Here is a 17,820-nt window from a genome sequence, read left to right as displayed (position 1 = left end):
CATAGTCTTCACAAAATATTGTAACGAGAACCTCAGTATAGCTAACATATAAGTGCATCATCAAGTTAGTCATGTTATTCCCCCTTCACTTTCTCCACGTCTTCAAACGCTACTCTTTTCTAGGCAGTTTTAGGAAGAGTTGCCTGAGCCAGCATGTTTTCCTGCATGTTCATTACGCTGCTTCTGCTGTCTCCTCCTGCCACACACACGTGTGTGCGTGTTTGTACATGCCTTTCTCTGCCGGGAGCCAGCAAAAGTGAAACGCTAGAGTCACTGCCACTCCCCCTCAGCCCACCCCTTCCCTGCCTTTTTCTCCGCTTCCTGAAATCACGAGTGAGGATATCCAACTCCGACGTCACTGTAAAGTGCAATGGCCAGGAATGGAGGAGAATGGGAGGAGCAAGAAGATGGAAAAAGAGATAAAAGGGGAGGGATGGGAAAGAGGAGGAGGAAGAGGGGAAACCAAAGAGGTGGCACTTGTCACCAGTGCTGCACTACTCGGAACTCCAGTATCCCACAAACTAAGGATGACCCAGGAGAGTAGCCGATGGGATTGATCCCACCCCACCCTCCCACGCTCCACATACACCCCCAGTCCCTCCCCGCGCTCTTCCCCTCTCACTCAAACGTCAGACTCAATACTGGAGAGTTTCTCATAAACATGCCCGTTGCTGGAGCCATTGAAAGCCCTGGGGTTTTTGTTGTTAGGCACACAGGGGTTGGACTGGTTCCCTATACAGATGTCCTTCTGGAAACGGGCTGGCACAGCCCCATGAAGGGCTGAGACCACCGGCTTGTTGGTGGTGACGATGGCTCGGAAGTCTGGCCTGGCTTTGGGCCCTCCTGCCACCACAGGCTGCCTGAAGAAATAAGATTTGCTGCCGTGGAGCAAGCATTGGTCATCCCCAAAAGTGGGGATGAAAGGGTTTTGGGTGACCCGGTCGGGGTAGAGCGACTTGCTGAGCATGTAGCCCCCGCTGCTGCCGGGGTTGTTGTGGTGGTGGTAGCTGGTGGCGGGCACTGAGGACTTGTTGTTGGCAAAGGTGGTCTCACTGGCTGGCATCTCAAACATGTGGGCGTAGGGGCTCCCCTCCAAAAAGCGGCCCTTGTCCTTGAGGCTGACGCTGCGGGGGGCCAGGGCCGAGTCATCCTTCTGCAGGTCCACAAAGGTGTCGTAGGAGTGCTGCCGGCGGAGCTTGTTGCGGTTCTTCTTCTGCACCTTGGAGGCAGAATTGGAAGGGCTCTGAGGATATTTGGAGGAGGAGGTGGCGCTGGTGGCCACGGGCACGGGGGCAGGTGGCTGGTCCAGCTCTTGGAGTGAGTTGTCCTCACTGATGTCGTACAGGTTGCCCGCTTTCTTGCAGGCCTCGCAGCGGATGCAGGCCTGGCGGGTGGAGTTCTGCCCCACCACCGAGGGTGTGTAGTTGTGCACCTTAGAAGGGCAACCGCGGCAGAAATTAGCCCCGGGTCGGTCCTCCCAGTCGAGGTTGGTCAGGTTCTTCTCCCAGGGTGCCGGGACCCCACTCACAACGCCATGCTTGTGCTCGTTGGCTCCGCCAAACTCGCCCGAGCCATGCTTGTGGTGGGCCCTGTTGGTGCAGGATCCACCCCCTCCTCCTCCCGTGTCACGCTTAAACTCATCTCCCCGCTCTTTGTAGATATCCGTCAGGTCCACATGTTCCCAGTGCGGCGAGTTCTCCTTGGCCCGAAACTGGTCCAGGTAGAAGTCCCGTAGCCCTTCCTTGTCCCTGAAGTAGCGCTTGTGGTCGGGCGAGCGGGGCGGGCGCCGGCGGTAGGCCAGCTCTATCTCGTCAAACTCCCGCCGGGACTTGGCAGAGGCTGGGCGCTTCTTCAGGCTGTCCTTGTACTGCTGCTTCCGCCGCTTGGCTGCATTGCCCTCGATGTTGCCATAGGTGACCGTGTGAGTGGAAATGTCGGAGACGTCTGAGCGGATCAGGTCATCATGGGCCCCGCTGCCCCCATAGCGGTCACTCTTGAAGGAGAACTTGCCGTAAAGGTCGCCCAGCTGGCTGTGCTTGGCAGGGGGTAAGCCCAGGTCCAAGGGCTTCTTCCCGATGGACCGTGACTGGGCATTGAAGGGCGGGTTGTCACAGTCGTAGAGCCCATCGATGGAGCTGGTGCTGCCAATGCTGTGGGGGCGGTGGTGGTGGTGGTAGTGGTCCTGATACACATTGCTGTCCTTCAGCTGGAGGTTGCCAAAGGTCCTTTCCACCTCACTAATATAGTCACTAAAGAGGTTCTCCTCACAGGGCGGGTTGTTGTAGGACTTGCAGTCTGAGTGGGTGAAGCTGCGGCGGTGCTCGGAGATATCGTAGACCGAAGACTCGCGGCGGATAAAGTCCAGGGCACTCTGTGGTGAGCCATTGACCCCTGACAGGTTGGCCATGTTCTTGGCTGTCCGAAGCAGGCGGAGGATGTTGGAATGGGTGTTGTTCATAGTCGCCGTGGGGGAGTTCATTGCTGATTGGCGTTCCTCAATGGCCACGCCATGGATGCAGCTGTAGATACCCTGAAATGTGAGAAAGCAGGAAGGTGAGTGGTCCTGCAAAGAATACACAAAAGGACACCTGGACTGGGAAGCACCCTGTGCAGCAACAACGTGTTCCTGTAGGACAGCAAGGCCTGTCAGCCTTCCATCATGAAGCATAATCAAATCGAATGAAATCAGGTCTGCTCTACCAACCATTGCTGTTCTGCCCCTCTTCCTTGCCCTCACATTTTTTCCTTCCCCTCCATTCCTCTTCCTCTGCTTTGCTTCACGTCATATCTGCAGGATGCAGTAATACCTGCTTGCCTCTGTAACAGTTACTCAAATCTAGTAGGTGTAACATGGAATTGCAAATGGGGAAAATAATATCCTTGGGAACAAAAGCATCAAGACAAATGATTCTGTGTGGATGAGAGGAAGAAAGTCTGTTTTGGCCCTTGAAATTCATCTGGACATTAGTGAATCAACAAGACAGGACCTATCTTAAAAAGGGAACAGCTTCATTTGTCATAAACTTAGCTACATAAATCACCAGTACAGATTAGAAAAGGAAGCAGAGAATGAGCAGGGCTGCCGAATAGGTATTTAGGTCTTTTGCATCTGGTTGAGTGAAGTACAATAGAATTTTTAATTGCATTCTGTTAAATTTAACAGTGATAACAGGCTCCAAATTGACATCCCTGAAAGCAAAAGTCCTCTATTCAACCTCAGATCAGACAGCAGAAATGCCTCATTCCTCCACATTCCTCACTAGCTCATTTCATCCGTAACACAGACTGCTTGCAAGGGCTACCCACCCCTAGGAGTAGAAGGAAAGGGGCTCATTTATTCCCTGGCCTGCCAAATGGTGCCTGCTGATTAATGTAAATTGTGAAATGGACACCATCACATCATGTTACCATGGTTTCTCAGCAGCTAGCAGATGATTAACACTTTTCAGACTTTTCACCAACCTGACCCAGATCTAACAGATAACCTCAGAATGAGACAATCCCACACATCATCTCCAGACTAAACCAGGTTAGATACTAACAATATAGAAGAGAGACTGTACCCCTGCATTCAAAAAGCTTTGTCATTTCTCCTCAACATGTTTTGTAGCAATTAGATACTCTTTGCACAATCAAAGTTAATTCTGTTACATCAGACACTGAGGTCAAAAATGCCAAGACTTGACCTCACTTCAGAATGGATCAGAAGAAGGGACCAGTGGCTTGAAGGAAGAAAAAAAATCTCCAAATGGGACACTACTAGCTACACTAATAGCGGAAAGACGACTCAGAAATGACTAGAGTCCGCTTTACATGTAAACATTATACCTGAAGGCAGATTTGCATATGGCAATTGCTAAACTCATGTGGTCATCCTCTCTGGAAGGATTTCTGCATGGTTTAGAGCATGGCTTTTGGTTAGGGACTTCTGATTGTCCATGATAGCACACTTCTAGTTAACATAAGGCCAGCTGAACAGCTGTAATATGACAGTGAAAAACTCCTGAATTTCTAATCATGTTACCCACTATTATTTGATTCATTGTCCCCAAATCTGGCCTCCTCACAATGCACTTTGGAGAAGCAGACAGTTACAGTTAACTCCTCTTTATAATGTATTTTCACTTCCATGTGAAATTTCCATTTCCATGACCATAATCCAGCAAAGACCAGAAATGTCACAGAAAAACATTAGATGCTCTTTCAATATTAATGGTGAAAAGATGCCAGCCTTTATCCTGCAGACCACCACTCTATGCCACCTGTGTGTTAGACACTCTTGGTGGATTTGCACATCTCCAGTACCTAGGACTGTCTGAATAAATCCTCTGTTCCTCTCTGCTAGCTAATGACACTCACCCTGCTGATGGAGAAGACCACACCGGGCTTGCCAGAGCAGACTCCCATGAAGCAGTGGCGGAATTGCCAGTAGAAGAGATGCTCACAGATGAAGGTGATCAGACTGAGGGCCATGGCTGCTCCCAGCATGTAGAAGACACCTGCCATGTTATCTATATCCAGCTGGCTGCTCATAACCTCATTCTTCTCATTGTGGCAAATGCCAGTGAGCCACAGCGCTTCCAGCTCCTCCATCTCCCCTAGAAAGACAGAGAGAAGGAAAGACACAGGTTAGCCAGCCCTGCAATGGCTAAAGAGCTCAAGCTGGAGCAGAATGAAAGCAAGAAGCTGATCTAAGGTCATTTCCAGTGGCCATGCTCTTTTTTCACATCTGTTACATCCATGAAATATCCTGACTGCCCTTCTGATAGGGGCAGGTGCAATTTGTCACAGGAAAGGCAACAGGATGTTTCCACAGCCAGAGGTTAGGCACAACAAGTTGTACCACAGGACACAGCTATCACATTTGCCAAATGTCTGCAGTAAGATCCTGAAAAAGTTGTCCACCAGATGACGGAAGACCTGGCCTCACAAACTTCCACTTTCATATTAGATCAATGAAGGGAAAAATCAGTGACTGATACTGGTAGACAAAAATTAATCACTTCTAAGTGAAAACATTGTACCTTTCCAGCTCAAAATTTAAATCAAAATGCCTGATTTTAATTTGTTCCCATCATATCCATAGCTCATTAAAACTAGGTGCAATGTTCCCAAAAATATTTGTGCATTTTTACCTGTTTTTCTTCCCTTCAATTTTGTCCAAAGTCAACACTTCCAAGCCCATTGACCAATCAAAAATATTACTAATTTGTATCAGCTAGGAACAAATGTTCTGTAGTCTAATTTCATACCCCACTTACTCCCATTATGGTGGGGGAGAGAAACACTAACACACACGTACTGAGACATTCAGAAACAAACTAATTTTGCAGGTTAGCAATTCTTTTCATGCTGTTAGGAAAGTTAGTTTTTCACATTTTCAACCTCCAGTCCAGTGACAGGAGGAAAAAAATCCGTATATTTATGTGGCGCCATAGCACAGTCTTTAAAGCTTTATGGAGAACTTACATCTTTTTCTGAAATCATACATATTAGGCTGTTTAGGAGACAGAACACCCTATCCATCAGGTGGCCAATTTTCTGCTGAAGTGTATCAGAGCTGTGTTCTTTCCATATTTATTATACCATAGGTTATTTTCAGATCTCAGAAAAAAATAAATAGTTACAAATAAAATAACGTGGGAATTTTATTTATTCAAAAAAGGACACAGCAAGATGTAATATGGAATGGAAAGGGAAAGCCAGGAAAATATTTTCTAAGAAGGAATTCCTTATCCCACAAATAATTTTTTTAATAATAGTAATCTCTCTGTAAAGGATGAGATGAATTAGGTAACTATAACATTCTGATTAAAAACTCACTCAAAAATATGCTTCTGAGTCTCAAGTCCTCCTTGGTCTTTTTTTAAGTTTTGGAAAATCTGAGTTAACTCTTTCATCTGGAAATATTTATCTTCTTATTCTGTAAACTCTATATGGCTTGATCCTGTCTAGAACTATAAAGCACAGTATGACAACAGAAAGTCCAGTGTAATCAGTGGGTTTGCTCATGGTGAAACCTCAAAGGTAGTGAAAAGTTCACCACAGAAATCTTGTTTTTACAAGACATCCTTCGCACAAGATATTTTTCAAACACACATCTGAGCCGGTTCTATGAAACCTTTAGAGCTTTTGACATTGCTTTTGATGATCCTGCTACCCTGCATCAACAACATAAAACAAGTGACATCCTCACATTTTTGGTGTCATGCCTCTAACAAACTCTCGTTAATAGTTTCCTGTTCTCGACCCAAATCTGAACCACCAGAGCTGTGAACTTCTATTTCTTACGTGAAAAACGTGGTGTTTCTTAGGAAAACTTCAACTCCTTTTTCTTGTCACTTACCATCTCCAAAAAGCTGTAGAATGGCAAGATCAACCTGGCGCTTCCAGCCTGAGTCCTTTTGGATGGCAATGCCATAGCCAGTGGAGGCAAACACTTTCCCACTCCCAATTGTCACCAGCTTGCAGCCTTCATCTCTGCCAGCCATGTAGTTTAGCACTGCTGCATCATAAATGAAAGCATCCAACTTCCTGCACAGGTGCAAGAAACAAGAGGGGTATAGTACAGAAAAGAGAGAATCTGTAAGAGTTCAAAGGTGTCTGCAGGGAATTAAGGCAGAAATGAGCCTCTTTCAGACAGACTACAATAGGTTGCATCTTCACCTTCATCCAAGTTAACTAAAATCTGAGCCTAGAACCCATTACAGGTGAAACTAGATTATAAATGAGGACTGCCTATTTCTTTCTGACTCTGATAATCATCATTTCTTATCTGAAAGAAAATTTGGAATACAAACATATTGCAAGATAAATATGAATGAAGAGCCAGTTAAGAGGATCTATAGTCCTAAGAATAGCTTATATTTCTCTGCTGCCTTTTCATCTCAAAGGAACCTTAAATGCTTTATAAAATGTATCAATATTAGATAGCAAAGTTGGGGTTGGAGTAAGGAAAAGATCATCTCTGATTCAAACTGCCGGCATGACTTAGCCGAGCGAAATGTGATTTTTTCAAATTAAATATAGTCAGGACATCATGTTTAACCCCTCAGTTACTGTGAAAAGCACTACTGGATCTTTATGAATGTCAAGAGTGCCACAATAGCAGCTTGACGGTTTACCATGCTGAGTAGCACTTTGATAAAGAGTGCTTAGCTGAAAACCACAAGAAAAAATCTGTTTCAACACAGAGAAATCCCCATTGTGGGCTGGGCTGGATAGACAGCACATCAGGGGGCTGCATCTTCCACATAACCAAAGACAGCCAATGAGTAAATCCTCCCATTAGATCTGAAATTAAGCACTTTCTGATAAAAGACCAAAGACCTTCCACCTTGCACATTCCCAACCCACACTATCTTTTCAATCCACCTCCTGCACATATATTTCCAGTACGGTGACTATCTCAGTTCAAGTGCGTATCTGTGGGGAAGTCTGTCCAAGGGTGGATATGAAGCCAGGATGACATCTACCGCAAGTGATGAGCTCTATTTCATCCATATATTTCCAGGACAGAGCATATTTATTTCCTGGATGATGACTATCCTGGCAAATGTACCTTCCCAGGATGGCATCCAACAATGGTACAATCATTTATAACGGGCTGTGTGCCTCTGAACCTGGCAAACAGGTTTAGGAATATTCAGTCAATCTAGTAATTAAATTGGCTGAACATCTTCATTCGTGCTTTGGAATGAACTTTCTCATAAGAGTACAACACGAGTGTAATCAAGAATATTTTTTTTCACTGGGGCTGGGCTCTGACAACCAAAAAGGTCAGCTCTGGGAGGAGGTCTTTAATTATAAAGGACAAAGGCTTGCAAAATGGGGGTTTTGGTTAGCTCCTTTGCAGATTCACCGCTATTAATATAGAATGAGCTGTCCAAACATACTTTTTGCTAACGATTTTTCCCACATTTCCCAAATTACTCAAGGAAATGCTCCCATTTTATGTACTTCCTTATTATTCAAACAATATTTTATTCAGCCCTTGATACTAAAATATTCCAGAGAGAAGGGCTACTTCCAAACTATTTGCTTCAAGCACACCTTCCATTACACTACAGTAGCTAGTGATACACAGCTGGGATTAGTCTGACAAGGGTTGTTTCAGCTTCCTGATTAACATAATCTTTTATACACAAAAGGAGGGGAAACAAAGGAATTCCCAGATGACAATATAAATGTTCTGAAAAAAACTTTGTCCAGAGAGGTCTGTGAGCTTTTCCTGTGTATGCATAAGGGCCCATCAGCACAAAACATCTTCACGAAGCAAGGTCTTCGGGACTAATATACACATGGCTAACATACACAAGTGTACAGAAGATCCTTTTTTTTTTTTTTTCAAATAGTCTTATAAACACAGTAAACCCCAAAACTCTTAGACAGATGTCAGTAGAAAAACCTGGCTAAGAGAACCACAAAATTATTCTTCTGTGTTGTGTGTGATCTTGCTATACTTTTAACCATGGAATGATAATAGAGGCTCATTTTCCAGATTTCCCACAAAAAAAAATATTCCAGACAAGCATGCAAGGAATTCAGGTTACTGTGGTGAGTAGGCATGGAAGAAGAAAGCCTCACCCAGTCTTCAGTGAGAACAGTGCATCATCCACCCCCCTCTGATTGAACTTCACCATGTAGCTGTGCATTTCAGGGTAGTTGTTGCGAATGTTCCTCTCTGTGCTGCCATTGGGAACCGTCCCGAAGCGGAAAGGGGGTGAAAAGTCATTGGGTTTCTGGAACTGGAGAGACAGAAAAAAATATTTCTTACAGTCTTTCCGCAAGAAGCAGTCAGCTGAATGGGAGAACACACTCTCCTTGGAAGGTATTTCTGATTTCGTTTTACTATCAGGTGGAAACCATTACCGAGAATATATTATATTTCACTGTTTTCAAACACAAACATCTCCTAGTAGGGCCTAAGAACCAAGAAGTGAATCTGAGCAACCTGGTCTTTTTGTCCACTCTGGATTAAGTGCATAAAATAGCCAGTGATCAAAGATTAAAAGGAGGTCAGATAAAAGGAAAAAGGAAAGGGAAAAGGTAACAGTGGCTTTAGAACAAAGTCAAGGAAAGATTTTCAATAAAATCTATGTGCATTTTATCCACAAAGTGTCATTTATTTTTTAAATATCTTTTTCAGCTCTGTGGATGCCTTTGCACTTCCTGATTCTAACTGAAGTAGAAAAGCAATTAATGAGGAGAGATGCCTCTCAGAACACCTCACACCCACTTCACCAAACGAATGATCAGCTTTCAAACTTTTGGGCAAATATCCCAAATGAAATGCTATTAGTGGTTGCAAGTCACCAGTAACATTTGATGCCCAGAACAGAGCTGGCAGAATACTCCAAACCTTTTGCTGCTCCCAAGAAATACATTCATCATAACATTCCCCTACGGCTGCAAGGCTGTGCGATTTTATATGCCACTTGCTTAACTCAAGTCATAATCAATGCTCTCTGGGGTTTTATGAGCAGTAAAATTTAGACTGTCAATTATCAAGACTGCTTAAAACCCCTAGAAGCAGCAGACGGGAAGGAGCACAGAATTGCAAGCCAGGAACTGAATAAGCAGTAAAGGAAAAGATGTAAAGGTAGGTTAGATGGAGGGAAGCCCCCTCCTTTCTTGGTATATCAAGAAGTAGCTTGTCTGGTGCTAATTCTTGACTTCCAACTGCGACTGTATATTTGGATGATCCTGAGAAGCATGCTAAGAACACGCTAACAGTCAGACCAAACCCATTTAACAGCAACACTTCACCTGGTACACGAAATACATGCAGTCATGTACTGCCACCTTCTATAGTGGAAATCTGGCTAGGGTCTATAGCTATAGCTTAGAAAACATGCAGGTGAGCCTTGTTCTTGAGTTCTGCCCAAAGCCAGTTTGGAGCCTGGTCAACTCAGCTGAGGAGGCCAAAGACACTAAAGCAGTGAATCTCATTCACAACATCTCAGCAGTAAGGGCAACCAGGAGCTGTGTCTGTAGGTAGGTGAACGCACTGTTCCCTTCACCCGTTTCTGTGTACCAGTCAACTCATCTGGCTGTGCAAGTAATCATCTCTCCAGTTTGGATGGAGAGATGGGCTGACTTGTATGAGCACACGTGTGTGAGAGAGAACACATGTCCTACTGCAGGGGGGTTGGACTAGATGACCACTAGTGGTCCCTTCCAACCCTAAACATTCTATGATTCTATGATTCTACTGCTTTTAGCCAGTAGAAAACATCAGGGCTGTTTTTTGAAACACAGGTTGGCACACCACCAAAACAAAAAAAAAGGTTTCACATAGCATAAATCAGGCCGTAAGGTGGCTCTTAGAACCTTGTCCCACGCCCTAGGGACAAAGACAAACTCATAGCTATCAAAACCTGTGTAATGAAAGCAAACTTTCATGGGAGAAAAATCACTGCAGCCTGCTAAAATTATTCTTTTTTACCAAGCTGCTTATAACAGCAGCTGAGGGGACCCATCACAAGAAAGGCATTGCCATACCAGGCACAAAGGAACACAGTCTCTCCCCTGACATGCTAGACAGGAGTTTGCAAAGTGGGCAGCTTGCTTCCCCAGAGGCTGCAGAATGAAGTCTAGGGGCAGATGAGGCACCCCCCAACCCCACAGAGCCCTCCAACAAAGTCATCAGGGCAAGCAGCAGGCAGGCCTGACCAACATTGGTGTGGTCTCAGCTTCAGCATGACCTTTGGTGGGTCAGCAGCTCTGACAGCCTCTCTCTGGGCCCAAAGAGCATTAAGAGAAAAAGAGGCTCCATCCAATGTCCATTTTATGTCTCCACCCTCCATTCCCAGTGACACAATCTCTGGTTTTGTCTGCTTCCATCATTGTGTCTATGAACTGGAGTAAGAAGGATTATAGAGTCAGGCAGGGCTGTGATAAGGGAAACAATCCCACCTCTGAACTAACCTTTGATCCCCCTGTGGGTTGCAGTGCCCAGCTTAGCAGCCAGAAGTGAAAGGCTCCATATTTAATTTTTAACCTCCTGGGCAATCAGTAAATAAATTAAAACATTCATCTTAAATGCCTGGTTTCGGCAACTGGAAAAGCATGTTTCTAGAGAAGGAAGCCAGGATGATGGCTTCTACAAAACCCCATACTGTGCATTCACTCACCATCCCTTACCCCCTGCTCATTCCTCAGTCATAACAGATCTGCAAATGCAAATTATTCTCCATGCACCCACATGCACACACACTTCAACCATAGCCTGGTGGACGATGAGACAGGAAAGAGCCTGAAAGGATCCATATGGGACCCACACCAGAAATCTTTAGTAGGTGGGCACAGCTCAGTCCAGGGGTGGAGGGATCTCCAAAGAGGTCTCCAGAGCCCAAAACTGCTGCATCTTTCTGAGCTTACTTCTGCCCCACACAGCTCATACTGGAGGAGCAAGAAGACATACAAGCCTTCCCAGAAAATGTATGGGACAGATGGGGAAGGACTGTGTCCTCTCCTGGCAACACAGTGGAGGAACTTGTGTGGAGGAACCAGAGAAGATCCAGAAGGAAAGTTAATTGACACTTGTCGAAGTGTTCAGTAAGGAAAGCCACTTGTTTGGCTTCTCCCAAGGGCTGGGATAGTGGGCCTGGATCAGAAGAGTCAGCCCCAGGGAAGCCAGGCATTTTGGCAGGCTGATCTAGAAGGGGTCTGAGAGATATGAGACAGGAGCTGAGACACAACGCAGGGGCCATTACATGGAGGCAGCCTGTGCAGAGGTAATCTCAATGCCTCAGTAAATATCGACAAAGGAATTAACTGCAGATATTGACAGAAAGGGTCAGAATTTAGATTAATGAGAGCGCTCTCCCATCATTTCATGTAAATGTCTCTCCTTCCAGAGCCCTAAGTCACAACTGCTCTACCCCAGGTTTCTGCAGAGAGGAGCCCTGTGAGGCTCTGGCAAAAAAATGAGGAGATAACAGGGAAAGGGAAGATAAGAAACTGTGCTGGTTGCTGAGCACACCCAGATGCAGAGAGTCACAGGGAGCGGCAAACAGGGCTGTACAGGATCTGCACTCGTAGAAAACCCACCTCACACTTCCCTACAGCAGGAGCCCTGTCCCGCTGCCCAGCTCTACCTACCTCCGGGAGTGACCACCTGGGAGGGAACTCTCAGGGCTCGGCTGCAGCCCTGCACCCAAAGAGCCCGGGGGCAGAGGCGTACCCCACCTGCAGCCTCCTGCTGGCTTACCATGGGGCCTTGGTCATGAGATGCTCCCCTTGTCCCCAAGGTGATGCGCCACGCTCTCACCCATGAGAGAAATCCCTGGCGGAACTGGCTTCACATCAAATGTGGGTGGGAGGTGGATGCTAGAGATGGGGGTGGGAAGCAGACACCAAGCGTGCCTGAAGGGCTGGGGTGGCTTTGGGACATGAGGCGCCCGTGTTCAGAGCCCGACGGCTGCCCGCCTCCTCAACCCTTCACTCCGCAAATTGAAATCAAGGAGCATTAAGTCCAAATCAGACCACAGCTTTGGGAAAGTAACCTCTCAGAGTCAGAGAGCAGAAATCTTCTTGCTCTGGAGAGCGATAAACACACAGGCTGGGGGCTATTAGCACATTCAGAGCGGAGAGCCCCTTTCCTGCTCCCCCCCCCCAACTCGCCATGAGAGCTGTCAGCAGCAGCAGCGAGAGCGGGTTTAAGTGACTTGTCTGGCAGAGCTGTTTCATTAGCAATTTGGAGCCGTGCCGTGCAGAAAGCAGCATTGTTCTCAGCTGTTCGAATATCAATCTGCATAATGAAACAGGTGATAGGAGCTCTTCCCATTCAGGCAGCCGTGACTGGAGGGGATTCAGGGATGAGGGGAAGGGGTTATGTCTAATTGGCCACAATTAATTTGATGAGAAATTTTTTTTTTTTTTCAATATATTGTCTATCACCAAATGGTTCCTACAGAAAAGCGCATCTGCACTTATTTATCTGCCTGATGTAGGCCCTGTTTACACTGTAAAGTGTTTGCCAATAGCATTGAAAGCAGTTTCCCAAACTCAGCAAGCTCTCACAACAAAAAGGCTCTTTTTTATCAGTCGATCTACTTTTACACTGCTTTAAAAAAAAAATAATCCCCTGCTGGATAACATAATGAGCTGGCAAAGCTTGGTGTGAGCGTGTGTGCATTCATGTCTGTAATGCCTTACCCTTACACAGCTTCTCTGGGAGGGCTCCTTTCACTTTGTAAGGCCCAGACCCCCCGATTAAATTTTCTACCACAGGAAGATCCACAGCTCTGACCCACCAAAATAAGGTCTCCAGGTTCTGCTTCTCTGTTAGCTGCAAGTCTAAAAGAGCTCCTGAGCCCATGTTAGATACTCTGGGTTCAGTTCATTTGCCCAAGTGCTGCGTGCCAAGTTGAGATGCCTCAGTGAATTTCACCCTGGGAGCAGGTCTCTCATAGCCCCTTTGTCAGATTTGCCAGCCACATGAGGGTATTTTGGATACTCCGGTGCACCCAAATCGACTCTAAACATCTACATTTGCACCACTGAATCTAGCCACTGGACCATTTGGCCCTCAGGACAGCTTCTCCCACCAAAATTACAGGGAGCCAGCTGCTGCGGGTAGCAGACAGCCCAAAGTGCCCAACACTCTTGAACTTGCCCATCAGGGCATCAGTCACAACCTTTTGTGCAGGCACCTATAAGCAGCACTCTGGTCGCTCTTTTGGCAGCCATACAACCAGCAGATGTCTGTTGTAGCGCAGGCCAAATATCTCTAAAAAAGATGGCATTTATTAGTGAGCTGCAATGTAAGATTTAGACAACAGAGCAGAAAAACAACGTCCATGCTCAAGTGCATAATTTTAGCACAACCTCTCTGCATTGCCCCAAACAGCCTTGATTGCTCCCTCTTGCCCTGGTTCAGCTGCACGTCACTGCAGTCAGCTTGCACTTTTCTTCATTGCCCGAGAACCCGGTCAGGCTGTTTGCACAGGAGCTTCATCCAGAACTTGTTAAAAATTAAAGGGTGGGTCAGTGGTTGTCAGGTCTAGTTCCAAGGTAGCTCTATGCCCACACTTAAGTCTTGATAGACTACGCATTCCACAGCAGTATGTCTTGCCCTAGTTGCCTTGCTTCTGTATTCTCTGTTTCAGCCATGAAATGATCTCCTTCACAGCTAATGGATGACTCTCAAAGTGAGGAGGCTTGTCCTTTTCATACCCCCAAAATATGTCATTTTTGTCCCCCAAGCTGCACCATGAACAATGCCACAGAATCACAAATCTGGACCTGGCCCAGATAAGAAGTCTGCTCTGCCCCTCTCTCTCTGGTGGGTCTCTACTAGACATCACTGTTCCTGACAGATCTTCATTCAGCCTTCTGTGGAAGATGGCTGGTGCTGAAGACTCCCCCATTCCCTGAACAACCTATGCCAGGGCTTTACTATTAGAAAGTTCTTCCAAGTATCTGAACTAAAGCCTTCCTGCTGCAATCCAACTGCAATATTTTCTGTTATCTTCACCATGGACAGGGAAATCAGAATAGTCTCTTCTTCTCTGAAGGTGCATTTTGTGCTTTTGAAGACCATTGAGCTGTTTCTTCTCCATGTTCTTGCACTGGGGCTAAAGGGGCCCAGTTTCCTCAGTCTTTCTTTGCAAGCTGTATTATCTACATCTTCAGCCATTCTTGCTGCTGTCCTCTGGCTGTATCCAGTAGGTCTTTCCTTGACTTGCATTTGATTCGTGGACACGCTCTTCACCTCCATTGTACCAAGAACAATCTGGTCAGGATGCCAAGATGCTAACAGAACATTACACTAAAAAAGCCACAGCAAGAAAATAAAAGCATTGCTGGTGAGAGTTAACGCCCATTTTTACCCTCTTTAGTGCCTCTCTATGTTATATCATTCTTCCGCTGTCCTTTAGTCTTCTCATCTGCAGCTTGCAAGTTCTTCAAAGCTGTAACTCTGTCCTGATTTACATTCAGGTGGTGACCAGCTTGCTTCTGGCATGTCAATCATCATTGCCAGCACCATCTTCAGGGCTTTTACTGTATTCTTTTCTTTATCCAGCTTCATCGTGCACATAGGCACACCCACACAACTGTGCCCCATCACCCGTCCTGGTAGAGGAAATGCTCTACAGACTCCCAGTGTGGAGCCTGCTCTGTTGGTGTGTTGGTGCAGGGCACTTCTACATTGCTACTACAGCACCCCAGCTAGAGGTGTGCCAGCCCAACAGCGTAGGGAGAAAATCATACTGCAAACCTAAATCATAGCACTGGTACAACAATCTGCGAGGAGAGCAGACTAAAGAGGCTGTACTGCTCATTCCCCTGTTAGTCATGAATCTCTTGTACAGATACTTCTCAAGCTTCATTCCTAAAGCATCCCTCTCCCCTCTGCACAGTCACCTAGCTTTGACATTACAGACATTTTTTACTCCCAAGGTAGAACTCACAACCATTTCCAAGTGACTGCAGATCCTCCTTTTACCCTAGCTCTGATTTCCTCTCTTCTGCTGCCATCCCTCACAAATATCACCCTCCACCTCCTCAGCAGAGGCTGGGACTACTCACAGCTCAGAATCCAGTCACCACATCAACACTTCCTGATGGTTGGGCCCAGTCACAGAAAAACCCTAGCAGTGGCAAAACCCCAGTTTCTTGTCTTCACCAGTCAAATAATACATGTCTTGATTTATAAACAAAACAAAAAAAGGAATGAACAGCATCAAATTCAATATAAGTCAGCTTTGGGAGGGCATAAAAACACCTTGTGCTCCCTCAGACTTTGACTTTGTGGTTTATCTCATTATTCAATACCCAGTGATGTTTCAAATTCTCTGGTCTCGCTTTGCATAGTGCTTTCACCCATGAATTCCTCTAGATAAGTCTGAGAAAGGAGTTATCAGTTAGCACAGCCGACAGCAGAAAAGTTGGCAAAGAATTAGATTGAAGTCACTTTTAAAGGAAGATGTAGGGTGGCTCAGACCCACAAACAAGAAGAAAAATGAATGCCTCATGGTGAAATAGGGACACATGTGGGTCAGGAAAGGGAACGGAGCAACCCAGGGACAATGCAGAGGTGAGGGGGGGCAGGTGAAAGCAAAAGAAAGGAGTTCAAATATAGCAACTTTAAAAATAGTTGCCCTTGTCAAATAACTGAATTGAAAGCAGAGATCCAATTGGTGGAAGAAGCCGCCATCACATGCAGTTATTGCCAGAGCAATGCACACAGTAGGGCTGTGCAGCCTTTCTGCAAGCTGGACTGCTATGTGCAGACCTGCTCTGTGCTGCTTCTGCCCAGAGCAGAAGACTGCAAGCCTTGGGCAGCGCAGCGTCGCCCCAAACAGATGGCATTTCAGGGGTCCCACTTCTTCCATAGACAGACCTACATGAGCATGCTGGGACCACACTGCCTTTCTGCTGACCCAGGCATTACAGATACACCAGGCCTGTGGGGCCACTCCAGGATCAGACCATCACATGTGGACAGAGTCCACCCACCAACAACAAACCAGGTGTCTTCTGGGCCTGCCAAGCATGTGAGCATTATGCAGACATTGTGTGGCTTCTCCAGGACCCAAAAGGTTAACACTAAGGCTTTAAAACTTTCTCAGGACACATCTGGCAGGCTATAGGCTTCGAGTCAGTTGCACAGTTAGATTTCTCTCAAGGTTGACCAGAGAACAACATCTGTAGTGGAATCACTGAGCTTCACTAGTCAGACGTGAAAGATCCTTGCACAGCCCTAATATTAGTAGGTGTGGTATCAGATGAGCACAGTCATGTCTCTTGCAATTAAGTGAGTTATGGGATCTTAACTCTTGCTTGCATGCATGTAGAGGATGGAGATCACCTGTTTAGCCCAACATCAAATCATGCCATGTATTCCATCCTTGGAAGTCAGCTTCCCTGGAAGCTAAACACAATAAGGCAAAAGGCACCTACTGAATAATCCCAGGCAAGCACAAAACAGAAATTAGTGAGGCAGAAAGATGCCAGTTAGTGCGCTCATGTTAATATCATTAGAAGTGTAGATGTTCATTCAGAGGGAGAAAATTAACTGATGAAAAAGACCTTGAGAGGAGAGGTGGCAGCTAAGTACAGAGGTGTTTGAAATCTGCTTTGTTTGCACATGAGACAGCTAGTTAACAAATTATGAAACACTCTGAGAAATTTAGGGGATGTAGTTTGGTGGGGGAGCAAATAAATTTTTCATCTATTTTCACTAAAAAAGGCAGATCAAAGCCTCCTATCTTCTGAGCACTAATAGTAGCCAACCTGCTTCAGCACCTTGTATGTGGGCACCAACCACTGGGCAGTAGCGTGAAATCCTGCACAAGTCTGGCAAACATCCCAAAGCCTTCACTGGGGCCAGAATTTTCATCCAAGTAATTAGAAAAGCCTAGCCTCATCACATTAGTGCAATTTCTTAAGCACTTCTGCAGGCAGGGAGGCAAAAGCAAAAAGCAAGGCCCCCGAGGCAGGGCAGCTGGGGCATCCCAGCACTATCCCAGAGGTGGGAGGTAATTCCTTCCTTTAGCCTTCTGCAGAAAGCTGCCACCCATCTGCAGGTGGGTGACAGCAGGGGAATGAAAGCCCTATCACTCCCCTGGGATTCCTGGGGCACCGGAGGAGGTACACCTGAAGCAAACAAGCCAGCTCAGCCACCAAGACTCAGGGGAAGCTTGACCTTGAATAGCCACAGGCCTGGGAGAAGCAGGGCTCCTTTCCACCAGGTGAAGTAAAAGTGCCTGGGAAGATACAACCTGCCAAATATTTATCAAGTATATGTACGTACATATAACTGCAAATGTCACAGTCGCTAGCCATAAGCAATGAAAGAGCCGGGGGGGG

At 46.1% G+C, this 17,820-nt stretch overlaps 1 protein-coding gene across 1 annotated transcript in view; it reads right to left on the bottom strand.

Annotated features, from left to right (window-relative positions):
- Window positions 1–622: 622 nt before the first annotated feature.
- GRIN2B (glutamate ionotropic receptor NMDA type subunit 2B) overlaps window positions 623–17,820 on the bottom strand; it is a 168,705-nt gene continuing 151,507 nt past the window's right edge. The window contains exons 9-12 of the mRNA XM_035903230.1: window positions 8,587–8,747; window positions 6,347–6,534; window positions 4,360–4,598; window positions 623–2,530 (exon numbers count right to left, since the gene is read on the bottom strand). Coding sequence (XP_035759123.1) covers window positions 623–2,530; window positions 4,360–4,598; window positions 6,347–6,534; window positions 8,587–8,747 — 2,496 coding nt within the window. The remainder of the gene's footprint in view (window positions 2,531–4,359; window positions 4,599–6,346; window positions 6,535–8,586; window positions 8,748–17,820) is intronic.

This window comes from Egretta garzetta, unplaced genomic scaffold (genome assembly GCF_000687185.1).
Source record: "Egretta garzetta isolate BGI_Z169 unplaced genomic scaffold, ASM68718v1 scaffold51, whole genome shotgun sequence".
In the NCBI taxonomy this organism is placed as follows: domain Eukaryota; kingdom Metazoa; phylum Chordata; class Aves; order Pelecaniformes; family Ardeidae; genus Egretta; species Egretta garzetta.
This window is presented reverse-complemented; position numbering and strand designations above follow the sequence as displayed.